This window comes from Nanorana parkeri, unplaced genomic scaffold, assembly GCF_000935625.1.
Source record: "Nanorana parkeri isolate BGI_ZX_2015 unplaced genomic scaffold, ASM93562v1 scaffold454, whole genome shotgun sequence".
In the NCBI taxonomy this organism is placed as follows: domain Eukaryota; kingdom Metazoa; phylum Chordata; class Amphibia; order Anura; family Dicroglossidae; genus Nanorana; species Nanorana parkeri.
The window spans coordinates 562005-588980 of NW_017306722.1; the positions used below are offsets into that span (position 1 = coordinate 562005).

General features: G+C 38.1%; 1 protein-coding gene across 1 annotated transcript in view; it reads left to right on the top strand.

The window, feature by feature from the left end:
- Window positions 1–282: 282 nt before the first annotated feature.
- GSAP (gamma-secretase activating protein) overlaps window positions 283–26976 on the top strand; it is a 55197-nt gene continuing 28503 nt past the window's right edge. Inside the window, exons 1-13 of the mRNA XM_018560422.1 lie at window positions 283–352; window positions 543–619; window positions 2295–2351; window positions 4224–4293; window positions 6467–6520; window positions 8848–8936; window positions 11664–11733; window positions 15262–15305; window positions 15929–16033; window positions 22199–22258; window positions 23288–23331; window positions 24157–24245; window positions 25445–25522. Coding sequence (XP_018415924.1) covers window positions 283–352; window positions 543–619; window positions 2295–2351; window positions 4224–4293; window positions 6467–6520; window positions 8848–8936; window positions 11664–11733; window positions 15262–15305; window positions 15929–16033; window positions 22199–22258; window positions 23288–23331; window positions 24157–24245; window positions 25445–25522 — 907 coding nt within the window. The remainder of the gene's footprint in view (window positions 353–542; window positions 620–2294; window positions 2352–4223; window positions 4294–6466; window positions 6521–8847; window positions 8937–11663; window positions 11734–15261; window positions 15306–15928; window positions 16034–22198; window positions 22259–23287; window positions 23332–24156; window positions 24246–25444; window positions 25523–26976) is intronic.

Here is a 26976-nt window from a genome sequence, read left to right on the forward strand (position 1 = left end):
AGGGCCTATCTAGAGTATGAAGTTATTAGAGCGAAGAAAGAACAGAAGAGTTGTGCTGCTGGTAGTTTCTTGAAATATTTGAGACTGCATAGGTCAGAGCCAAGATAAATTCAACATTCTGTGATAACACTTTTAATACCGTAGTTTTCCCACTAGAGAAACTGATATAGCAGCTGTAAAATTACTGTACACAATGTATTAAAGTTTTGGAACCTTTGCTTTAAGGAAAGTATGCATCGCTTATTTTAAAACTAATGCCTTTTAAACCTGTTCAGTGGGATAATGAAACTCTGCTTCCTGGATCTCAAGCAGATCAGCCACTTGATAAACCTCTATGGCTGTCTGGGGATGGGTATGAAGTAAATGATCTACACTGATGGGCTTTATATTTTCCATAGGAAGAATTGTCTGATTCGTTGCTGAAAGTAAAAACACTTTAGACAAACCATGTGATGACCCCTAGTTGTTGTTGTTGTTGTTGTTGTTGTTGTTGTGTTTTTTTCTCTCTCGTATGTGTTTAATATAGTATTTTTACATTTCAGATAACCTGGCAAAGTACTCGAGGACGCTGAGAATTGTTAATGTGGAGAGAAATGGGAATGTCCTGTATACTTGGAAGGTATATGCACATTTAAAAATGTATGCAAATCTAAAATATTTTTCTTCTATTAGACCCCTAATGTCGCCTTTGCAGCCCATTGAAACTGATCAAGCACAGATCGTTATGATTCTTAAAAGAAAACGGAGTAAGCAGGCACTTTATTGCAGAAAAGACATGCTCTGTCACTTATGAAATAAAACAAACAAAACTTATCTGCCTCTTCACAATCTTCAGAATGTAGACTGAGTCGCGCATGCATCCTCAGGTGCCTGGGAAGGAAGTTCAGACATAACACAACTAATCAAATGGTCTGAGGAGTGTGCTAAAGGGGCTGGAGAGTGTGATTATCTATCTATCTTATCATCATGACCACCCCATCAGTACTTCGTTGGGCCACCTTTTGCCTTCAATACTGCGGCGATTCTTCTTGGCATTGACTCCACAAGATGTTGAAAGGTGATGCTTGGAATCGGACACCATGCCTGATGAATAGCACTGTCCAGTTCTCTGAGATTTGATGGTTGTGGAACCAGCTGCCTGATGGCTCTTTCAACTTCGTCCCACAAATGCTCAATTGGATCGAGATCTGGTGATTGTGGGGGCCACCTAAGCAAGGTAAAGTCTCCCTCATGTTCTTGAAACCACTCCTGCACAATACGAACACCATGGCATGGCGCATTGTCTTGTTGGAAGAAGCCATCTCCATTGGGATACACCATCAACATGATAGGATGAACTTGATCAGCAACAATACTTTGGTATGTTGTGCTATTCAGACGTTGTTCCACACGAACTTAAGGGCCCAAATCATGCCAGGAAAACATGCCCATACACTGCCCCCACCAGCTTGAAGGGTTGTACTCATGCATGTGGGGTGCATGCTTTCATGCTGTTTCAGGCTAATTTGCCTACTAACGTCAGGTGGTCATAATAATCGGGCCACTCAGTATATGTGTGGTATGTATGTATATTTATTAGGGCTGTTACTGATTAAAATGTTTGTGTTCGATTAATCGAAATTCTTTTTAATCGATTCATTTCGATTAATTATAACGCACATACAGATCCAACTACATTGGCCTTTACCCATACAGCACAGCAATGAAGTAATAAAATGAACTTGGATCACACTAATCCAGCACGTTATTAATCTCACGTGCCCCACTCAATATGGCTGCCGCTTGAGTGGGGCAACTCAGAATAATAACGTGCTGGATTAGTGTGATCCTAGTTAATTTTATTACTTCACTGCTGTGCTGTATGTGTATAGGCCAATGCCTTGGCTGGTGCTCGTTCAGAAAGTTTCAAAAAATGTTTAATCGATCAAAAAGATTAACGATTAATCGAGAAATTAATTGTTAATTTGCACTATATATATATGTGGGTATAGAAAAGAATCACCCCCCCTTCCTTTAAAATCATATTTTGTTGCTTTGCAGCCTGAAATGAAGACCGTTTTTGTTTTATCCAGCTGTATTTACTCAGTGCAACTTATAACTTATGTGCTGTTGGGAGGGGAACATTGAGATTTCAGTTTTTATGTGCAAATTTGATTTTTGTTATAGGTGGCATATTTTGCCAAATATCAGTGTCATTTTCGGTTTATCCTTTTGTATGACTAAAGCGGTAGTAACATGTTTGTAAAATGTGTGTCAACTGGTTTAAGTGGAGTAAATGTATTTCTCTTCCATAGGGGACTGAGAATGTCACCAAAATTGGCTTATATGACTTCCTAACCAATCAAAATGAGGTACCTATCCATTCAGTGAGGCAATCGTTTGACTGAAATCTACAACATTTTTATTATAATTTCCATGTAATTTGCTATTGGTAAAACTGCTTTTTTCTGACTTGCTTAAATGTGAAATTGGCAGTAGAGGATCATTGCATTAAAGTTATACAAACAACCTGGCCCCTTGTCTGGGTTTTATTGTCAGTGCCTTGGCCTTGTGTCAGTGATGGTTCTTTAAACTTTTGTTTGTACTGTATGTTGGCCATCCCCAACCACAGCAGACTTTGCTGCCAGATTCTTCATCTAGAAAAGTTTTCTTCTATCTCCACTGGTATCCTTTTTTTTTTTTTTTTCTTCTTCCCTGAGTCGGGCAAGGTGTATCTAAGCACTCCCTCTACCTATGACACAGCCATGCCTATCCACCCAATGCAGACATGCAGGTTTGTGCCACAGTCTTTTATTAGAAAGCCTGTCCATCGGACAGATCAGGGTTGTATGGAGGCCCCTTTTAGGAGAAAGTGGCAGTGTTATCTTTTCCCGGTAACCAAAACAGCTTTCTTTCTCCTTTACAATCCAAACCATGATATCGGTGACAGGTTGTTGAAGTGGCCCTAACTGTTGAAGCTGTACACAAAAAAAGTTCAAGGCAAAGGACAACTCACCAGTATTAGCTGTGGTTTCCCTGCAGCTAATTTTTCCCTATTACTGACTATACCTGAGCCGAACAGTTTTTGTGTGGAGGCAGCCATATTGGTGTATGGCCAGGGCTTTGCCTACTAATGTCAGAGCTGCCCTCCTAATGACTGGTAATCTAATAACTGGTGGCTATATAGTCAGAAAGTGTCAGGGAAGGTTGGGGGAAGCATAGATCGAACGCATGAATAAAGAAGCAGGGAGATGGGTGCAGAACAGTGGTGACATCACCAAATATCACTTCACTCCAAATATTGAAATTATCAGTCACAGGCAACAGTGCCTCACACCACACATCATATACAGTTATGAGGCTGCAAGCGCAGGAGTGCCTAGGTATACTCTCATGCCAGGAAGTGTACTGCTATTTTGCAGGAGGAATTCAAGACAATCTTTCAGTGTACTGCTTCGGCACCAATAACATTTTTAGATGTTCAGGTCTACTTTAAAGGAGAACCACATCTAAAAATAAAAGAATAGCCTATCGGAAGATAAAATAAAAAGGCAGCTTTTGCATCAATACTTTTCAATACAGAGCTGTCCCAATGTAGTGAATAAAGGATCTTATTAGTGAGTATATTGAGTAATATTAATATATTGTGTTGAAATTTTATATTAAAATATTAAACAATACTAATAAAACCAAATGTATGCAGAATCCTTTGAAAAGATGGCATTAAATGTGATTCGGAAAATAATGACTTAAAAAAACCTTGCTGTAAATAGGATCACAATGTGACAAACATGTCCTCCCCTTTTTCATAGCTTTGTTTATATTGTTCCTAATTGGCTCCAGGAGCGCAGATCTTTAATATATTTATCTAAATTTTTGTTAGTAAATTGAAAACGTTTTAGAACTTCTCTTGGGTTTATGTACCTCCGTGCCCCACTGGCCTAATTTATTTATTTGCAGAAGGTGAGGGGAAATCTCTCCAATAGTGTTGCAGAAAGCAATGACAACTTGTTAAAACTTGAATGAAATTGCACATTTAACCACTGTATCCAGAAAAAAGCTTTTTTTTTTTTAAATATATGTAATGAACGCTAATAGAACATTTACAACCCTGTGCACTTGATGTCGATTTTTACATCTGTGATGTTTGGATTTTTTTATTCCATTAAAGCCACTATGTTTTGCTCCAAACAGTCTCAAATTTCCAGTAAATTTTTGATATTCCCTTTTTCCCATCTCTACAGATGCTGTATTCTATTGATAGAGACGTTAATGTTATAAGCGGTTCAGTGAACACGGAGAAAACACTACTTGGTAAGTTCCTTTACAACTCTTTTAATTCCTTGCATAATTTAGTTTTGGAAACTTGCTCATATGATCCCTAGCATAAGGAAGTCCTATGGAATAACAGACATTATCATCAATAATCCAGCACATGACATCCTTCAAAGTAACTTGAACTAGCAGTTACAGCCTGAAAACTTCTGAAGGGCAAATCTCTAAAAACTATGTTGGTGTATTTAATATATTTGAAACGATTATTACTAATAAGGTAAATGAAATTATGCTTATAGAAGACCTGACAAGTTTATGGCCACCTGGTTGCCCTGACTTTACTGAATCTTCAGCTTTTGAAGAGGCACCTGGTACTTAATTCTAGCACATTCCTGGTATGGGACCATCCCAGGCCCCCTGGTTTGGGTTGGTTCACGGCGAGCTCTCCTCCTGGATGGAGCGCTTTCTTCCTTTTTTTTTTTCTTTTCTAATTTTCAGCCTTTTTCCTCTCCCCTGCTCACCATGCTCCTCTTCTCTCCTCTGGAGTTCTCCCTCTCCCTCTTTCTCTCCACCCTACATGTTCATGCTAGTGTTCCATTTTCCTTTTGGTTTTTGCCTCCCTGCTGTGATCTTTTAAAAATCGGAGGGGTTGGGTATGCACATTCTTTCATATTGAGCATATTTTAAGTTTGACCTTCCTGCATGGGATGGCCTAGATGCATCTGTAATATTACTTGCTTCAGTTGTCCCTTGTAGGAAATTCGTTTTATATGGACATTTTTTAATTTTTTTGTACTATCTCATATTTTTATTTTACAAACAGGTTTATTCACTCACCTACTTTCTCTTAAATAAAGAATTTAAAAAAGACTCCCAATTACAGTGACCATACTGTCAAATATTAAAATGCCCTTTAATTCCGTTATATATTTTATTAGAGTTTAAAAGAAACTACAATACAAAGCAGCACTTGTAAAAGGTGGGTCAGCACTCTGAGTCAATTAAGGCATAATTGCTCTGCTGTCAGTTTAAAACTAGGACTATTGGGGAGGAAGTTGGAGCACAGTAACAGGTCGATCAACATGCTGCTATTACTTCATTGTGTGTTTTAGCTGCTGCCAGATGGGCAAGTATCTGTATTGTTGATGAGTAAATGAGGGTGTTGAACTGTGCACATATATGATGCTTACTGATTTGATTGCAAAAAAGTGTGCACCCAGTGAGCAAGATTCTGCACCATTGCAGTGGCGTCAAGTGCAAGAGTGCGCATCGATCCAGTGGGGGGTATTGGCAGTGAGGTGGGTCGTAAGTGGCTGTGCACTGGCAGCTTTGCACTCCTTTAACCTACTGAGCTATGGCAGTGGGTCTTGTGGCTCTCAGCTGCTACGCTATAGGGTGCTGGAGAGTTACAAGTATTAAGAGTGGACATGCCCTGTTGACATTTTCTGTCCTAAGGGTTTCTGCTGTTAGCATCAATTTCACAACTGAAATTACGTTCTGGCACCTTCATTATTTATATTTCAGATAGCTTTATACTCGTGTTCTTCTGCCCTTTTTCATTAAGTTTGTGCTTTCATAAAACCCTGTTATACGTGCTCAGATTACCTTTGGAAAGTTACCAGTCCTTTTTAGGTAAGGTAAGTGTAGCATGTAAAGTGGTTTGCAGGAAAGTGCACAGTCCATCAATAAAAGTTTACACGGTAAAAAAAGCTATCCAAAATGTTATTTGTTGCCAGAGTTGGCGCTGAAATGAACACTTGGAATGTAAGCAGCGGCAGCACTGCAGTGGGGATGTGTCTTAACATTTTGGCAATGCCCTATGTCCAACTTGGCTAGTATTCATTCGCAATAATACTAATTTAACGAATGGCCGCTGTGCTGAGTGAGCGACCCTCAGTGTTTTAACAGCAGAGGGCAATTCGCAGTACATGACTTAAAAGATCAATGTAAAGCACTGTAGTAGCTGTGAAGTTTTTACAGGATCCCTGTGGACCTTCCAGGTAAAAAAATATTAAAATGCATACATACACACACTGGCGGAAGCTGGACCAATGTAAGTATATATACTTGGAGCTGAGCTTTAGTCAAGTTGTTCTTGAAAAAAACAAATACTTTTAAAATATGTCAGTATTTTTTTAATTTTTAAACCTTTTGTTTACATGTCACCATGTCATGCTGACCCTGTTTTTTTTTGTTTTTGTCTTTTTTTCAGCGTTAAGCTATTGCAATTCATCATGCGAAGTGCCGAGTCGAGTACTTTCACCAGGTAGTGGCATACTTCGTATCATACCCTGTGCAAAGTAGCAAATATTGTGGTTTCATATACATCGCCTAATCTTTTGAAAATGTTTCATTATGAATATATTTATCTTTATGGAGGACTGATTAGTGTGCTATGTATGTCTTTGATGGAAATTGTTGAGCATTTACGCTCTTAAACAGAATGTACCCTTGAGCACAGATCACTCAGAATTACAGCATTTCTCTAATTAGACGAAGCCTATGTCTGTCGGGGTCCGTAAAGATACAGTATATTTAAAAGATAGATGGCCATTTTAAATGTGTGCAGCCTTTTTAGATGTCAATATGTCAATAGAACATGCCAGAAATGTGGATATTTGACTGCTAATCACTTGCCAATGGCTGCATGAATACTTTTTTTTTTTTTTCCAATTTCCCCATAACACTGTTTTCTTGTGTAATATGCATTTTATTAATAAGCACTCCAAATGAAACTAAATCCCATCATGCATCTGGGAGTCATGCCTGTGGCTGTCAGTCTTGCAGTGCCTCATGAGTCTTGTAGTTTCACTACAGTAAGGCTCTATTCACACAAGAGCGGGTTTCTGCACGTATTCGGCCGTACGCATATGCGCGGAACCGAGGTAAACATAAAAAACAATGCATTGCAATGTGCATTGTTCAGACTATTGCAGCAGGCGCACGGTACAAAACCGCTTGTCCCGCAAAATAGTCCAAGCATGATTTTATGGGAGGATTCCGCACGTTCTGGCGCTAGTAATAGCCGCAAACGTGTGGAATCCGCGCATATGTTAAAGTTTGCCCTGTTTTCCGTGTGGAAAACGCTACCACTATGCATGAACCCTATTGTTTTTAACTAACAGATAAAACTGAAAGTTATGTGTGGTGTGTTTTTTTGTTTTTTTTTAATGTAAGACGATGATACCAAAAGAAAGCTCTGCTTGTAAAAAAAGATCTATTTTTTTACTTGTTTTTAAGTAATGACAAATACTTCATTAAAATTGTTGCTGATGTAAACTTTGCTCTGGTCCATAGGGGGTATATAGGATTCAAAGGTGAAATGGTTAATTATGTCTTTAGGCATACTGTTCCCATAGTATCTTATTGTCAGTCATCTTATGACCTTTCGAAGATCTTCTATTTCTTAACACTACTTTTGTTGCTCAGTGCTTGAGCCTGAAGCTCTTTCGTTATAGTGAATGCATGGATTTATGTTACTTGCATTTCTTATTACTGTGTAAGCTTATTTTCCATATTGTGTTATAGTTTGAGACTGTTCTATCAGTAATTCACAATAGAAAACAAATGTCACAATTGTATTCACCAAACAATACAGATCTCCATTCCAAGATCCGTATTTATAATGCAACAATAGTTGGAACCCCAGGCCTGAGTTTGCTTTTGAGATCCACTATCTGGGGAGGGCAAATCGTTGATTGTATCAAGCATTCATCCATTGATTCGCATAGAGCAGGGGTAGCTAAACATCAGCCCTCCAGCTGTGGTGAAACTACAAATCCTATCACGCATCTGACTCAGGAAGTCGTGTATGTGGCTGTCTCAGACTTGCAAAACTTGATGTGACTTGTAGTTTTTTTCACATCTGGACGGCTCGAGTTTAGCTACCCCTGCTATAGAAGACCAATCCTGCTCCTCCCACACATTTCTGGAGATCCGATCCCTCAAATATTTTTAAATTTTTTTTATTCCCCCCCTCATAAAAATCACTTTTGCATTTACTCTCTGTACCCATAGCCAGGGTAGTATACATTGAGGAAGAGTGTTGGTGATTGTACCCAGGTTTTTATAAACCATTCCAATGTAGCTTTTTTTTTTTTTATTTACGCAAAAACATTTTTTTGTTCATGGCCTTACAATAAACAAACTTTCAGTTCCATTCTACTAATTTCACATTTAACCACAGACTATCCTGTTTTTCAGCTGTGTGTTTGTATACATGCATAACATTTCCACAATTCTTTGTTAAGCTGTCATTCTGAAATGTTTAGATAAAACCGAATATTAAAAACACATGGATTATCGTTAGTATTTATTTTAGTTATGATTTGGCGTCGGCTTATAATGGACCTTCACGTCTAGATAATACTATTTTATGGTTTTTTGTTTGTTTTATTTAAAACAGTAGAGAAGAGAAGTTGGTACTTTTTTTTTACCCTTTACTAACTCTAAGAATGTTTTGCTTCTTGGGCAAGACTATGTCAAGACAAATGCGTGAAATAGCAGTATGTTTTGTCACTACTGTTTTTATAGTTTTTTTTTTCTAAATACATTTCTACATACTAGTAATGATATGTTCTTCATCTCCTCTAGTTTCCAAGTATTTGGCTCTCCTTATTGAAATTAGGCCTGCCAACAATCTTAAAGTTCTCAAAGCTGTGGATAGCAGTGTCCGAGTACAGGCAAGTAGAAGACATTTACCAAACTGTCGTTGATCACTTTATTTAATCTGAATTTTTATGAAGTCCATGAATTAATTCTAAATTAAAACTTGAGAGTAGGTATGTTTTATAAAATAATTGATTGACAAAACCCTGGAATCGTATTTTATGTGCTAAAATAAAACAAAGCTGTTTTTGTCTTCCTGTTTGAGCAGCTTTGACTTTCTTTGTGACTGCAAATATGGTTTTGTGGGTTCCTTCACTTGTTTAGGAAATGGTTCCCTGCTATTGAGCCTATGTCTAAACTGTCACTTAGTGGGTTCTTTTGCAAGCTTTCTACTGCTATATCTAATAGGAATTCATTAGTAGTACTTATTTATTTGTTTTTATTTTAATCCTAGGAAGCATATGCACTATTGGCACTTTACATACAGTTCCAAAGCACTTTGGTCCCTGAGCGCTGCTTCTCTTTTTTTTTGCATTTCTACACTCAGCTTGAATATATTCTTTATATTTTGTTTCAGTAATATGATAGATTCAGTAATTGTATATTTTCCATAGTTATTTTATCATGCAGTAAAATTATCATTAGTGGTGTACCTGGGTTCAGCCTCTAGTAGTTTTTATTTTTGCTGCTTGGAGTGTGTTGATTACTAATGATGCCATCTAAGACTAGAATCCGTGTGTTTGGTTGTAAGTAATTATATTCTTAACACAGTATATAGTGGTTTTGTTCATATGTCTGAATTTATTTATTGTCAGACCTTTTTTTAAATTACAATTTTTCAAAAAATATTCCATATGAATATAATGTGTTTATTGTATTTAACCAACGGGCTTCCTTTCATGTGTTTTCAGTTCCTCCTTACCATGTGGTTTTGAAAAGCTTGCTTACAATTATTTATAGGATTAAATCATCCTTATTGGACAGCTCAGTTAGACTGGGGCAGTCTGAAAGGGAGTTACTTTTGCAGTGCTGCCTGTATCTAATTCATAGAGCTTTTATCATGGATGAAATGTTTGTTTGTAATCCACTAACAATAATAATATTCAGGGCTGCAGATAACTCTTAATTTCATCTATTAGTTTGCCAATAACTTCGATCGTATAAAATCAAAAAAATGAATACTATAATTTTATTTGAAATAAAATACACAAATGCAGCATTACAGACATATGGTTTATATCAGAATAAATTAGTATGCACATTTTTTGAAATCACACTGGACTGGAACACAGGGCATTGCATTACTGCACATTCCACTGCGGGCGATCACACTGCAGACGAGACGGGAGGTGCATTTGTGATCCATTGAAATGAATGGCACCGCAATGCACCTACTGCAGCAAAATTTGTCAGGCCGGAACTTTTCCCTCTCCTATCTCTCGGATTTTTTTTTTTTCTGCCCCAACTTATCAGTTGCACAAAGCCCCTGCTAGTTTAGATGGCATATACTTTGCATATGTTTACACTAGGGATGCACCCATACAATTTTTTCAAGGAACAAGTACTTTCCGCCAGGTACTTGCTGATACCAATTACCGATACCATTTCTTAAAAGGACATGTGACATTTTTTTTTTCTAAAACCAATACAAACTAGTGATTTTAGGGCAGTTGCTTTTATAATTATGAAGAACTGTAACTCAATCCATGATTATTTGGCAATAGAGGACTACAGATCCCATCAATCTATGATTATACAGCAATGGAAAATGATAACTGGCTATACAGGACTACAAATCCGCAGTCTCAGACTAATGATTTTAGGATAGCGGTGGAGCGCCAGGGCCAAGTCACTGTTGCAATCGCTGCAACCCTGATAGTTCTGCCACTGACTACAGATCTCAGGAATGCAGACTACCACCAGCTATGGAGGACTGCAAATTCCTGTGATACATTATGCAACAATGCAGATTAGTAAATTAATTTGCTACATACTCTGTGGTGCCGGCCTGATGTCTCGATAGGAGGGTTTCAGCAGGGGCAGGTGGAAGGTTAAAGCTGGGGCACATGGAGCATCTCAGGGGGGGAAATTTAAAGATTTAGCAGGGGCACAAGAAGAATCTTGGCAAGGTAACCATAACCCAGCAAGCTTGCATATTTGACCTCACATTGCAGTTTTACAAGCCACTGAGTTAAATTACAACATAGTCTACTTCCAGCTGTTTTATTTGTTTTTGTTTTTTACTCTCCGTGCACAGCAACAAACCCATGCAAACTCCATCTGAACCCATGTTGTGCCTGAAAATCTGTGCCACATGTACTAAACTTTAACAGGTAATTGCTTACTCAAGTGTTGGGCCTGCATCTGATGTGCAGGGCTGTGTCACTTGGGCTCTGTCATGCGGGCAGGGGGGGGAGGAAAACAGCGCTGTGAGCAGTCCCCGTCATGCTGCCTTCAGGTGCTTGGCAAGCGCTGGACCTCAGGGCAGCCGGAGCTATTTTAAAAATTTAAAGCACTGGTATGCCATGTATGGGGTCATTTTTACCAGTTCAAGTACTCCTGAAAATGCCTGGTATTCAGACTAATAGTATCTGTATCGGTGCATCCCTAGTTTACAGAAGTTCTACTTTGTTATGCAATACTAACAGTTTTTAGTAAGACCTTGAACTGTGCTGAGATGCATTAAAGCTTATAAGAATATTATAGGAACTTGTAATAATAATGTTAGTATCTTGCTTCTGTATGAATTGATCTTTCTTTAGATTCAGTATTTTTTTTGTAATTTTCTTCTTTTTTTTTAGTTTTTGTATACTGATGAAGATAAGCATTCATCCTCAGAGAGTCGCTTATTAATATTTTCAGAAGAAAAATGTGAGTATCTACACGAATGCTTTTTTGTTTTAATTGATTTTTTTTTCTTTGAGTTTTGTGGGATGTTTTTTGTTTTTGTTTTGTTTAACCACTTGCCGTCCGCCCGTTGTAAAAAAACGGACGGACGGCACTGATATAAATAATAAAAAAAAAGTCACATGTAAAATAAGTCACATATAAAAAAAGTAAAAAAAAACCCCCCAAAATGTTTAACTCCCCCACCCCCACGTTTACGCAGATATAAACGTAAATACGCGTCTGGTGCACCAGCGTGCGAAAACGACAATTGCGCTACACACGTTACATATCGCCGCGAACGTCGCAGTGAGAGCAATCCATTTTAGTGCCATCAATCACTAATAACACTAAACTGATGAGCGGTAAAAGCTTTTAAAGCGTCGCCTATGGCCAATTTTGGGTATTATCAGTTTTTTGAGGTCGCGCGCACGCAATTTTAAGGCTTGACATGTTTGGTGTCTTTTTACCCGACGTGACCCAGTCTTTTATATTTTACCAAAAAATTGGGTAATGTTTTATCATTGAATATAGGGGAAACAGTTTTTTTTTTTTTTTTCGGTAATTTTTCCTTAATATAGTAAAAAATAAAACCCGTAGTGGTGAATAAATACCACCAAAAGAAAGCTCTATCTGTCCCTAAAAAATGGTATAAAATTAATTTCAGTACAGCGCTGCATTATGGAATAAATGTCAAAGTACCGTAGCGCTGAATACTGAAAAATGGCCTGGATGGGAAGGGGGTTTAACACCGCGGATGTCAACTGGTTAAACTGCAGGAAAAATGCAATGGCTGTAAAGAGGCTGGAAAAGGTCAATGTCACGAAGATGCAAATAAGATATCATTCACATGGCCTATCTGCATCCAAGGGCGTGCATCCATATCTGTAAGGATGTGCAAGTTCAGTGGGCATGCACGTGGCTACACGCAGTATTTTTCCCTGTCGGGCGCCAGTTTCTGCTTGGATGTGCACATCTGTATGAATGATGCTTAAAGGATGAAAAGGGGTAAAAATCATGTTTTATGAAAGACAATCCTTTATGATTCAGTGTTTTACTAACTACTCTTCTTATTAGGGTTTTTCATCTACTTTAAAGACTATAATGTCTACATAGGCTTGATATGCAGAAGGGTAGCAACAATACAACACTCGGAATGTTTGGAGGTATATTTACAGCAATAAGGGGTATAAAACTTACCACTACGTGTATGTGGAGGGCATACTGAGGCCTTTCATTTTCAGTTGGAAAGCGTATAATTACATGACCATTATCCTAACCACTGTAAGAAGTAGTAATGTGGCTTGGTTTCTGGTCCAACCCCATCCTGTTCTATGAATAAGGCCTAGGAACAGAAGACTTGAGTATACAGGTGAAACTCGAATAATTAGAATATCGTGCAAAAGTAATTGCAGTAAGTGCTGCAAAAGGGGCCCAAACCTAGTACTGAGTACATATGCATGCTTGTACTATTATTAGCTTGTACTATTATATTATACTATAGAACTAGTATTGTTCTATGTACAATCCTTGTTTTATTGATTGCATGTAATAATCTACTTTTTTGAGGTTCTTGGGGTTTTCATGAGCTGTAAGCCATAATCATCACAATTATGACAAATCACGGCTTGAACTATCTTGCTTTGCATGTAATGAGTCTATCTCATATATTAGTTTCACCTTTTTAAGTTGCATTAGTGAAATAAATGAACTTTGCACGATATTCTAATTATTCGAGTTTCACCTGTAGACAAGTGATGTCTTGTGCTACATGACGACTATGGATGTCCTGATACCACTTTTTTAAGACCAAGTACTCCCCCTCATGTACTTGCCGATACCAATTACCGATACTTTTCCATAAAGGAACAGGTGACCTTAAATGATCCATAGTACAACTACATGTTATGTTCTATGGATCATGATTTAACCTATGCATGTTAGCAGGGCAGAATTGGAACTCTATTGCTGCATTGTAGTGGAGGTGTATGCTGTATATATGTACTACATATACAGTACACTATAGCAATAGGATTACAGCCAGCCCCGTCCCAGCTTCCCTCACTCACAGTTTCACTCCGATCCCTGTTGCCTCACGCGGTGCCTCTTGTAGTCGGCGCTGGGCAGGATCACTGCATCGCGTCTCGATGCTCAGTTTGTGGGAGGCGCTCACAATTCTGCCCTGCTAACATGAATAGGTTAAATCATAGGTTAAATCATGATCCATAGTACATATACAGCACACATGTCCAGTACACTGCAGCAATAGAGTTGCAATTATCCCCTGCTAACATGAATAGGTTAAATCATGATCCATGGTACATAATATGTACGTAACATGTAGTTGTACTATGGATCATTTAACCTATTCATGTTAGCAGAGCAGAATTGTAACTATTGCTGCAGTGGATTGGAAATATGTACTACATATAGAATACACTGCAGCAATAGTTACAATTCTGCACTGCTAACATGAATAGGTTAAATGATCCATAGTACAGGGCTACATATGGATCATTTAACCCATTCATTTTAGCAGGGGAGAATTGTAAATCTATTGCAGTGTATTCTATATGTAGTACATGTACAGTACATATTCCCAATACACTGCAGCAGTAGATTCCTGTTGTTCACACAACTTCCCACTTAAGCCTAGGCCCAGTCTCACTATCTGTTGCCTCGATCGCGCTGCCTCACGATGTGCCAAACGATTTTCCTCACGCGAGGACATCGTCGGTGCTGAGCTGAAGGAGCGTCGCGTCAATGCTGTTCGGGTGGGCAGCGCTCCAGGTGGGGTCCTCTGGGCAGTCGCTGGCCACCTAAATTAGGACCCCATCTGGAGCGCCGCCCACCGGAGCAGCAGTGACGAGACACTCGGCGCGGCAAGGTAAGTAAAGAAAAAAAAGCATAGCGCAACCTTCGGTGTGTTTTGACAAGTACTTGTCAAAATGCCCTCTATCGGTCCCGATACTGATGCTTGTATCGGTATTCGGACAGCGTTTTTACGGTATGAGTAAACTGGAAAGCATTTTGGCCTTGCTGTTTAAACATAGCTCTTCATAGATTTAGGATTTTTTGTTTGCGTTCTTCATCCCCCACCCTCATTTGCTCTTTAGTCCTAAGAAAACTAGGAACCTATTTATTAAAACAGGAGAGAAGGTTTTCATCATGGGAGAAATTGTTCATAGCCATTAGTTAAATTCCATGTTTAATATTTCCTGAGTCTGAAGAGCCAGCATGTGCAATTTCTCCATTCCTGTGGAAATGTGTTTTTGCTACAGTGTTTATAAGCAGCTCCCTTTTTTATTTTTTTTCTTTGCCAACCCGGTGATTTTTCTGTAGTGTTTTTGGCCAAGTTGAAAAAGGAATTCTGTACATTTAGAGGCAGTTTTGTTTAAAAGGTCAGATATCCTGTAATTGGGGAAGGACTGAGTGCTAGTTGGAATTCCATGCTGTGTTTCAATAGAAGATAGAGCATAGGAATTATAAATGACCATGTCATTTTCTTTGCAGATATTGAACAGTTTCATATAGACACAGAGAATGAAGATAAAGTGGTAAGTTTCCAGTGTGCTCACATTTTGTTACATATATTGCATGGGCATCTTATGCATGTGAAAATCTCTACTGGTACAGTGGTCACAACAGAATATGTAACAGCCAAAGTAATAACTTTTAAGACCGGGTCAGGGTTGGTTTAGTTACAGTATCTGTGAATCAATATATGCTTTTTTTAACAAACTGTACATGTAAGTTACATAGTTATTGTATTCAAGTTAGCAGGGCAGAATTGGAACTCTATTGCTGCATTGTAGTGGAGGTGTATGCTGTATATATGTACTACATATACAGTACACTATAGCAATAGGATTACAGCCAGCCCCGTCCCAGCTTCCCTCACTCACAGTTTCACTCCGATCCCTGTTGCCTCACGCGGTGCCTCTTGTAGTCGGCGCTGGGCAGGATCACTGCCCAGCGTAATAACTGAATGTTATCTTTCAAAATGTTTAAGGTTTATATTTCAAAAGCCAGCCAAGTTGATCATTAGAGTTGTTTTTATTCTGGAGCGCTAAACAAGTGATATTACAAGTGTGTGATAACTTCATCAAGATGTCTGTTTATGTAGATATGACTTACTGATGCATTTGTAGTTTAATGTGGATTATTTTCTTTGCTACAGGTCATTAAAAACTCAGGACCGATCCTTAAGGACAGAATAGCTGAAGACTTTGTGTGGGCGCAATGGGATATGTTAGGCCAGAGACTCTTTTATATTATTCCTAAGGTATGTTGTGGTGTTGGCTCTGCATTTCCAATATAGTATGTCAATTTTAATAACATTGTGGGGTATATTTATAGAGCGGTGAATGCGACTTTCAACCAACACTGACAAGGTAGCAAATTAATCATTGCCATTTAAAATGCATGCGCCTCAAAGCTTCACCTGCAGTGAATGCAGCATATTTGGTGAATGCGAGATTAACTGTTGTCTTTTCACACATCTTAGATGGGGATGCTTTGATACAGTGTGCTGTGCAAAGAAATATGTACTACATATAGAATACACTGCAGCAATAGTTACAATTCTGCACTGCTAACATGAATAGGTTAAATGATCCATAGTACAGGGCTACATATGGATCATTTAACCCATTCATTTTAGCAGGGGAGAATTGTAAATCTATTGCAGTGTATTCTATATGTAGTACATGTACAGTACATATTCCCAATACACTGCAGCAGTAGATTCCTGTTGTTCACACAACTTCCCACTTAAGCCTAGGCCCAGTCTCACTATCTGTTGCCTCGATCGCGCTGCCTCACGATGTGCCAAACGATTTTCCTCACGCGAGGACATCGTCGGTGCTGAGCTGAAGGAGCGTCGCGTCAATGCTGTTCGGGTGGGCAGCGCTCCAGGTGGGGTCCTCTGGGCAGTCGCTGGCCACCTAAATTAGGACCCCATCTGGAGCGCCGCCCACCGGAGCAGCAGTGACGAGACACTCGGCGCGGCAAGGTAAGTAAAGAAAAAAAAGCATAGCGCAACCTTCGGTGTGTTTTGACAAGTACTTGTCAAAATGCCCTCTATCGGTCCCGATACTGATGCTTGTATCGGTATTCGGACAGCGTTTTTACGGTATGAGTAAACTGGAAAGCATTTTGGCCTTGCTGTTTAAACATAGCTCTTCATAGATTTAGGATTTTTTGTTTGCGTTCTTCATCCCCCACCCTCATTTGCTCTTTAGTCCTAAGAAAACTAGGAACCTATTTATTAAAACAGGAGAGAAGGTTTTCATCATGGGAGAAATTGTTCATAGCCATTAGTTAAATTCCATGTTTAATATTTCCTGAGTCTGAAGAGCCAGCATGTGCAATTTCTCCATTCCTGTGGAAATGTGTTTTTGCTACAGTGTTTATAAGCAGCTCCCTTTTTTATTTTTTTTCTTTGCCAACCCGGTGATTTTTCTGTAGTGTTTTTGGCCAAGTTGAAAAAGGAATTCTGTACATTTAGAGGCAGTTTTGTTTAAAAGGTCAGATATCCTGTAATTGGGGAAGGACTGAGTGCTAGTTGGAATTCCATGCTGTGTTTCAATAGAAGATAGAGCATAGGAATTATAAATGACCATGTCATTTTCTTTGCAGATATTGAACAGTTTCATATAGACACAGAGAATGAAGATAAAGTGGTAAGTTTCCAGTGTGCTCACATTTTGTTACATATATTGCATGGGCATCTTATGCATGTGAAAATCTCTACTGGTACAGTGGTCACAACAGAATATGTAACAGCCAAAGTAATAACTTTTAAGACCGGGTCAGGGTTGGTTTAGTTACAGTATCTGTGAATCAATATATGCTTTTTTTAACAAACTGTACATGTAAGTTACATAGTTATTGTATTCAAGTTAGCAGGGCAGAATTGGAACTCTATTGCTGCATTGTAGTGGAGGTGTATGCTGTATATATGTACTACATATACAGTACACTATAGCAATAGGATTACAGCCAGCCCCGTCCCAGCTTCCCTCACTCACAGTTTCACTCCGATCCCTGTTGCCTCACGCGGTGCCTCTTGTAGTCGGCGCTGGGCAGGATCACTGCCCAGCGTAATAACTGAATGTTATCTTTCAAAATGTTTAAGGTTTATATTTCAAAAGCCAGCCAAGTTGATCATTAGAGTTGTTTTTATTCTGGAGCGCTAAACAAGTGATATTACAAGTGTGTGATAACTTCATCAAGATGTCTGTTTATGTAGATATGACTTACTGATGCATTTGTAGTTTAATGTGGATTATTTTCTTTGCTACAGGTCATTAAAAACTCAGGACCGATCCTTAAGGACAGAATAGCTGAAGACTTTGTGTGGGCGCAATGGGATATGTTAGGCCAGAGACTCTTTTATATTATTCCTAAGGTATGTTGTGGTGTTGGCTCTGCATTTCCAATATAGTATGTCAATTTTAATAACATTGTGGGGTATATTTATAGAGCGGTGAATGCGACTTTCAACCAACACTGACAAGGTAGCAAATTAATCATTGCCATTTAAAATGCATGCGCCTCAAAGCTTCACCTGCAGTGAATGCAGCATATTTGGTGAATGCGAGATTAACTGTTGTCTTTTCACACATCTTAGATGGGGATGCTTTGATACAGTGTGCTGTGCAAAGATGTTCAAGTTTTTACTGGTCTTATTTAGTGGCTGTTATGCTATTTAAAGCAAACCAAACATGTATGAATTTACAATCTTTTTGGATGTTGTAAAGCTGGTAGTCATTTTAGAAGGCTTGTTAATCTCCACATTTCATGTACCTTTTTTACTTCTGACTAGAGATGAGTAAGCTTCTAAAAAGTTCAGTCAGTTGAGGCTCGGCCTTACTTTAAAAAAAAAATATTTGTAAGCCGCTGAATCTAAATTTCTGAACTGGAAGTCCAATTGATGTCAATGGTAATATGAACCAAGGTCCAGAAAAACATGTATTAGAACAGCAAGTGATGCAAAACCGTGTTGAATGGTTTGGGTAATGCCTGGCAACCCTGTTATTGGCCCAAGAAAAAAATGAAAAAATTGTATGCATTCTGGGGAAATCAGAAAAACCAGCAGCCCTGTAAGGCCCCATTCACACCTAGGCGTATTGTAATATGCGAGTCTGTCGCGCAGGTTTTTTACCGCGATTCGCGGTAAAAAGTAGCGCGATTCCGAAGGCTACTTGGCTGTATCCCAATGGAAAACGCCCTACAAAACGGCCCAAAGTAGTCCCGGGACCTTTTCAGGAGTGGGCCGTTTTGTAGGGCGTTAGGGACGGGCGGAAATACGGCAAGGTGGGAACGAGGGCATTGACTACAATGCAATTTATATTTTTGACCGTTTTGTAGAGCGTTCGTCGAGCGTAGAACGCCCTACAAAACGGTCAGGTGTGAATGAGGGCTAAGCCTTAATGTACCATTTGTTTGGGTAGTGGACTGTATCTGGTATATGTGAAATATGTATAAGCTTGAAAAGAACAGAAGTGTTATATTTTTTTTTAATGCGCAACTAAAGGTAGAGTTTTTTGGCAAAGACGTGCAAAGCCTCGTCACAAAAGGTCTTGATGACTCTTTGTGTTTTGGGGAGTACACTGCAGTGTAACTTCTGTGCACATATACCAAAGTTATATCATCAGTTGTTGCCCAATAACCAAAGAGTAGCGCCGCGGGACCTAGAAAGAGGTGACAATGGTCAAAGCTGCAGATAGAGCTTGGATCTGTCACCGCTGGAGGGTGGGTGTGTGCCATAATGTGCAAGTATGCTGTGCATATTTAATAAAAGCAAATCACCGCTGCTAACGAGTTGACTTCAACACTGTTAAATCGGCTGTCAAATATTCAGACACTTTAAATTTAGACTTGAACCTGGCACTTGCAGTCCATCTGCAATGGTTAAAGTGCATCTGGTGTAATGTACGTTTAATTTGCTGGTTTGCTTAAAGATGAATACATTTCTCAAATGTTTCATACATTCAGTTTTTAGAGAATCATAGAAGCTTGTATCTAGGTGTCTGAAGAAATAATTATTTCAAGTAGTTTGTGTTGTGCCATATCAATTAATCACATACTGTAAAATAAAGACTACTGATTAACATGTTATTGTTCTTATAGATAAATTAAGTGAGTTTTTTTGTTTGTTTTTTTTTCTGAAATTATTATTCATAGAGTGGTGTTTAGTTGCAGGGAGGAATAATCCATAGCATGCCATCCTTTAGAGGTGGATCCTTTGTGTCACCAGAAGGTGGCAGAAGGCTCTCGAGGAGGCACAGGCTCTAACAGTGTCTGCGCAAGAACCCCTGAAAGCATGCATATTGCGCTGTAGAACATTTACAAATAATTACCCTTTTGGATTTCATAGCCAGTAGCAAATGACGACAGTACAGACAGACCAGATTGAAGTACCAACTTGAAAAGCAGCTTCGAGGTCTGGGCAGATGAAATATCTAGACAAGTGTAATTAAGGATTAGGCAAAATGTCAGGGTAGGTGATAGATGACTAACGATAGGAGCCCAAGGTAGCTGATATCCAAGAAGGAGCCAAGTACTAATGTAATAGCAGATGTTGATTTTGAGCAATGTTACTGCAGGCTAACAGATGCAGAATGTGCATGTGTTTTTTTTTTTATTCTTTGAGAGTTTTCATAACACAGATAATCACACAACGCATAGGTTCACAATAGACATGTCATCTATTATACATCTTCAAATAGTAGACCTAGGTTTGGCCTAGCCAGCCCACAAATAGAAAAAGAATCCTGAGTACTGTAAGAGTACATAAAAAGGGTCTGGAGGCAGCATATAGACAAACAAATACACCATGGAAAAGGGAAATCAGTGGCAGCATCACTTCCCAACTAGTGAGTGAGACGTACGGTGCTTCAGAGCCAAGTGCAGTCAGTGTAAGCTGGTTATTAAAAGCAAGGTCGCCCTAGGTTGTTATGCAATTGTTGGCCACTGTGAGGTAGCAGGGAGAGCCCGGTCAAGGACCAAACGGGAAGGTAGGACTAAGGTTGGTGGTAGTGCACAATGGGAAAGAGGTTCATCTTCAATCATTAAGTTCCAGCGTAACTCTAAGAATGTGCACTTTTATGGTCAGACATTAAGCTTTGCTGATTGAAGTGTGACTACAACGCAATTGAGAATATCTTCCAGTTGTTGACATTAATGTGTTCCTGGCCTTGGACACAGCAAGGGGAATAAATAAAAACTGTCAAACTTTGCCTCAACTGAAGTACAGCCAATCTTCTATTAAATTTTGATTTTCTAAACTGTGTAGGTAAAAATCAGATAGAAGATGACTGGTTGTTAAGGGCAGCTGCACCAGTTGAGACAGATGTTGACACTTTTTTTGTTTTTTTTGTTAATGTATTCATTTCCGCAGGAGAGGTCGGGAGCTTTTTTTTTTTTTTTACGTATTGGTCATTAAGAGACTTGCAATTTTGAATCCACAACAGCACATTGTCCTGGTTTCCTTTTTTTCTGCGCTGATATCCTCCATGCTGATGGCCATTTTCTTTTAGTCTGTGGCTGCGCATTTGGTTCTACTGTAGATAAACTTAATTGGAGAACCTAATGGTGTCCTCAAAGAACTGTCATTCAACAAACCTTTCTTAATTTTCTCTGAATTATCATTTCTTTAATGATGGGTAGTCAGATGTTCTCAAAAATTCTAGACTACAGCAGCGGAGTTGTCCTTATGTGCTAGAATTCAACACGTGATGGTGACAGTGTGAAGGAAGCTGAAAAAAAATGGTGTTGCATGTCATCCCAGTTGTAGAGCTTTCATTCCTCGATTTACATTTCTATTTTGCGTGACTTTAGAAGATTTGTTAGCAGTTTTTGTTTTGGTACACTTCGGAAGAGCTGTAACAAGTAGAACATATTGCCAAAGAAAGGCTATCTTTTAAAATGGTAGCTATGTTAAATCAAGTTTCAACTGTGCCTAATGTCTGCACAATTTTAAATGCATACTTAGGATTCCCTTGGACCACATGAACATTTGCAAATGTGACTGAAGGAAAAATGTGTGCTTCTTCCTGAAAAGTGTTTGTTTGCAATTAACATAGCTCCCCTATAGATGCAGTACAGTAAGTGAGTGTTGTCATCCTGCGAGAAGTGTGTAATTGGCAGGACAATAAAAAGGGAGGGGGGCCTGAACTAAAAGTAATCTAAGGACTGCTAAGCTTCAATATTTTTAGATTTTGTTCTTGGCTTTAGATAGTTTTATTATGTTGTACATTGAGATTTTGATTTTACAGGTTAACTTGTGTAAAGTGAGATTTAAAAAGATTTTGAAAATAGTGTTTCCAAAGTGGATTCTATCTTAATTTTACTTTGCCATTTATTAACCTACAAGAAAAATAGGAGGTAGGGTTGCATAATTAAATGTTTTTCAAACTGTTGTTTTTTGGGTTATTTTTTTCAGCGATCAAGTGGTGTTTTGCATTGCATCCAGTTTTATCCAGATGAAAATTTTAAATATGTTGTAAGTATTTTTTATTGAATTTCTAATAATTTTACTGATCACTGCAGATTTATACAGACTACTGGCATTTCCATAAAGTTTTAATTTGGCGAAAAATGGAGGGGGGGAGGGGGAGACTCTCCTTTTTAAAACCCTCTTTTTAATAAACCATAGCGAGTAACATAGAAATTGCATGATAAGATCTAAATATTATACAACTGAACATTTGGTTTCAAAAGGATTTTATGCTATTCTTGCTAAAGTGTCCTATGTTAGATTTTTCTTCCCAAGTTGGATCTTTCTTCAGAACTTTCCAAGAGACTGTCGCTTTAATCTTGGTTTTAATCAACCTGGGAAGATGTTGCTTTTATGTTGCATTATGTTTATTTTGAGGAGATAGCTCTTCTAAAGAAATGGCAATACCTGATATGTCTGAACCACAGCATAGCAACACATTTGAGTATTTGGATTATCTTGTTATGGACAACAAGTAATATCTGGAAAACAAAATGTCAAAAAGCACTTTCACATATGTTCTAAATTAGATTTTTTTTGTTGTAGTTTAGATGTTCTCTTCATGAATGCATATAAGCTACTACAGTGGGAAATCTCAGTGGTGACCGGGGATCCCAGTTTTCACTGTCCAGTACTATAAGGGCCTGTGTCGAAGGGCTATTGTGTTTGCGTCAGATGGGTTTTGCATTTCCATACAAGTCCTATGAGAACACAGAACTGACTTGCAGCAGGTCAACAACATTGACCTGTGTACCTGTTAATTGTGAAATGTACCTGTCAATTTCTGAATGAGCTTGTATTTGAGTTGTATTTTAGATGCTTCTTGAGATCAAAGTCTATTGACACAGGCCCTTATCCTTAGTATACAGTACCCTTCCGGTATTTCAGCTGTTGGGTACACTTGTCAAGTTTCAGCTTAATTTGTACTGACCTAAAGCAGCATATGGTGACATTTTAGCATGCATTGTAGCAAACCATTAAAGCTGCCTCAATTGAGCTAGAACGTTTACTGTTTTCTTTTACTCTTTTCTGAAGCTTGAAGTTGCTCTTGAAATCTCTCTTGCTGATGATGGAGTAACGTAAGTAGCATGTTTGAAATCCGTCATCTTTGTAGTCCAATAACTGTACCCAGTGAAGTGACTAGTGAGAACATACCATCTACTTTCAAGCTATATTCACACCTCTGCATTTTTTTTAAAATGTGTTTTTAGGCTTATTTTTCACTTATTGCCCTTCATACTCAAACCCTTTCGCTCCCATTTTTTTGTCAACTTTTTAGCACATGTTAAAATGCATGTTTTTGGGCAATAAATTGCTCAAAGACCCCAAAATTATATATTTTCTGAGAGCAGAGACCCTAGAAAATAACATGGTGGTTGCATTTTTTTATGCCACACAATATTAGCACAACAATATCAAACTCAAAATTTCAGTGACAAATGCATTCAAATTTTAATTGTAACATCAAACACGTTAAGCCCCAAAATTCCGCACATCTGTGAAACAGCGAAAAACTTGGGTGCCCAAAATTATCCATAGCCAACGTTTTAATAGCCGCTACAGGTCATCAGTTTCGAGCTAACTGAGAATAATGCCCCTAGAATTTTTGCTCTCACTCCAGCGTGTGCAGCAATACTTGATGTGTGACGCAGTTGTCGTTTTTGTACATAGGCGCACCCTACATATGCAATTACATTCGTATGTATACTTTTATTTTAGTAGAGATTAATTTTAAAATATGGTTTGTTCAGTACCTTGTTTTGTATACTTTTAGTTCATGCAACTGGTCTTCTTTAACCTGTCAGTGACTACCTATTTAGAGATGTGTAGTGAAGATGTTGATTGCTATAGTTCTAAGTGACAGCTGTATGTTAATTAACCCAAACATTTCCTTTTAATCTTAGTTTGGTCAATTTAGGTTATGATCCCCCTGAAGAAAGAGGAAGGGGAAGAGTAACAACTGCAAATTTACAGGTGTTTACAAATCAAACAGGTAAAATAGAAGCTGGGCATACTAATAGAGAAAATATGCTTAAAATTTGCTCTGTGCATATATAACTATGGTAGGACCCAAAAAAGTTTGCGCTTACTTGAATGCTAGAAGGTTTAGACTAGTAAATTGAATACAGTAATAAAAGTGAATATTTTACATATCAATCAGATGAGTTAATTGCCTAAGCAATGTTTACCTTTAAAAGTTTTACACTTGATAGGGCATGTATTGTAAACACATTTTTACCTGTAATTTGGTCTTTTTTTTTTTTTTTTTTTGCTTTTTGGACTTGCTCCCTTAATTTTATATTAGGGACATACACTCAGACAAATATTTTACACTAATTAGTTGAAAATTGCATTGCTTGAATATAAGAACAAGGGGTTTATTTCTAAATTATCAGCGAATGTTTGTTCTGCGCAGATATATGCCAAAACAAATGTACTTTAGCTGCTTCTTTACAAGGTAATGTATTTTCAAATGCTTTTTTCATGCAATACTGTTATGGCACTGAGGAACATAGAAAAATAAATACTTATTATTACTTATCAATACTTCCTATTAGGGATTTTCAGATACCAGTATTGGTGCGATACTTGCATTTTCACTAGAACTACTAGGGTCACAGCGCTTGCAGCTGGTATTTGGGCCCTGACACGCCTGTCCTGAAATCATTAGTCTGTATTTTGGAAAATCTGTCAAATGACAGAAAAAAGAAAAAGGCATCAGTAAATGGATCTGTGAGTACTTGTACTTGATCTGGAAAAAATGGTATCTGTTACATGTTTAATCATACATTAAACAGGGATGCATAAATCCCAGGAGCCCCGTAGCAAATGCTCCTTAAGCATGACAGCTGCCTCCTAACTTTTGAGGGTTTTTTTTCCCTCTAGTCTAGTCTTGGAGCTGGATAAGTGTCAGTACTTGTGCTGGTACCAAGTACAGTGCTTGGTATCTGTGCATACCTACTTATTATACTTCCTATGATTTAGCTCCATCTAGTGACCATAATGTGATGTTACAGGAAAGCATTAATTCCACTTGTAGATAAAATTAATTAAGAATATTTTGTTTTGGCAAATATCTATTCACATACGGCCCTGCAAATTCTTTACAGGTCTATTTATAAAGTATGAATGTAAATGAATACCCCTTTTGTGATGAAGATAACCTGTGTGTTTTTCTTTTTTTTTTTATAGGTGGTTTGTGTCTATTTTACTATCAGCCGCCAAAGGAGTCACAAGACATCACTTACACAGTAGCATTTTTACATAAAGGTGATAAAAGAAAAATTGCAGGATTCCGTTCTCTAAATCTATGTACATTACCTACAATGTTTAACATGCAAGATTCCAATACCAGATTTTCACTGTCTGGGAATGTTTTTGGTTCCTAATATATTTTTTTCCTTTTTATTTATATTGTATGTATTAGTTTTGGCAACAGATTGTGTAACTGTGACAAGGACATTGGATAAACATAAAAAAAACACAGTTGAAGGACATTTGCTTCAACTGGCACCATGTATGTTAAGCCACATTTTTCTGCACACCACCACACATGTATGGTATGTACAGGACACAAGGAAAACAATTGTTCCCACCATGTGCCGTGGTGTGAAACACAACACAGATCCATGGACACGTTGTGAACAAACCCTTAAAAAGACAACATACAAAACCTATGCATAATATACACAGATCTTATTTTTTTAAGGTTACTATATTTTAGGGATGCACCTATATATCGGCCGCCGAAACATATCGGCCGAAAATATGGCATGAAGCTTTGATGTCACTGCAAAGTCACACCTTAAAGTGACATTAAAGCCAACTTTTTTTTTCCCCCTCACCCCAACGTTAATTAAAGCACTTGCCTTAAATTATGTCTCTTAATCTGATCTTCTTTCCTGATGTTTTCAGCCTTCTCTCCAGCGCTGTGGCGGGTCTCCGATCCAGCGCCGACTCCTCTGGGCTTGCTGGCACTTCTGTCCCACGGTGTCTGCATGCGGGTGCACGCGTCCATATACTTACCTTGCGTCTCTCCTCGCTTCCCGGCCGAAAATGTGAACTGTGTCCGTCCCAAGATGCTTTGTAGCCGCCCGAGAATTTTCACATTTTCGGACGGGAGCGTGCAGAGAAGACAGGGGTAAGTTTAAACCACTGTTAAAGCAGGTTTTTTTTTTTTTTTTTAATTTTTTGCATATATGCAAAAAAGGCTGAGGGTTTAGAAACCCTTTTAACATTTACCAAGTGACCAGGAAGAGTTACCTGGGAACATGGGCCTCTTGTTTCTTTGTAGTCTTCCAATAATTGTTTTAATATTTTGTTTGAAGGCCAGCTTAACCAAATGCTAGTTAACAGTTAAAGTACAAATATATATTTTGGATCTTCAGAGCATGCTCTGTTTTTTGTTTTGGTCATATATATTTTATTATGGCATGTTTTTGTGGCGCTCATATTTGAGTGGTCTTTGCAGTTTTTACTATAATGTACAATTTTATGATTTATACATTCATTTGATTTTTTATTCATTTACCATTGTATTATAAAGATTCTAGAGAGGAAGGTCTTGGTGGCTCATCGTGGTTGTCCTCAAAGTATACTGAATAATTTGAAGCATTTCTTGTTTTGCATTAATTATTTAGCTTATAGGAGTAATCAATGTATGTGTTTTTTTTTTTTTTTTTTTTTTTTTTTTTTTTTTTTTGGTGTGTGAAAAATTTTTAAAA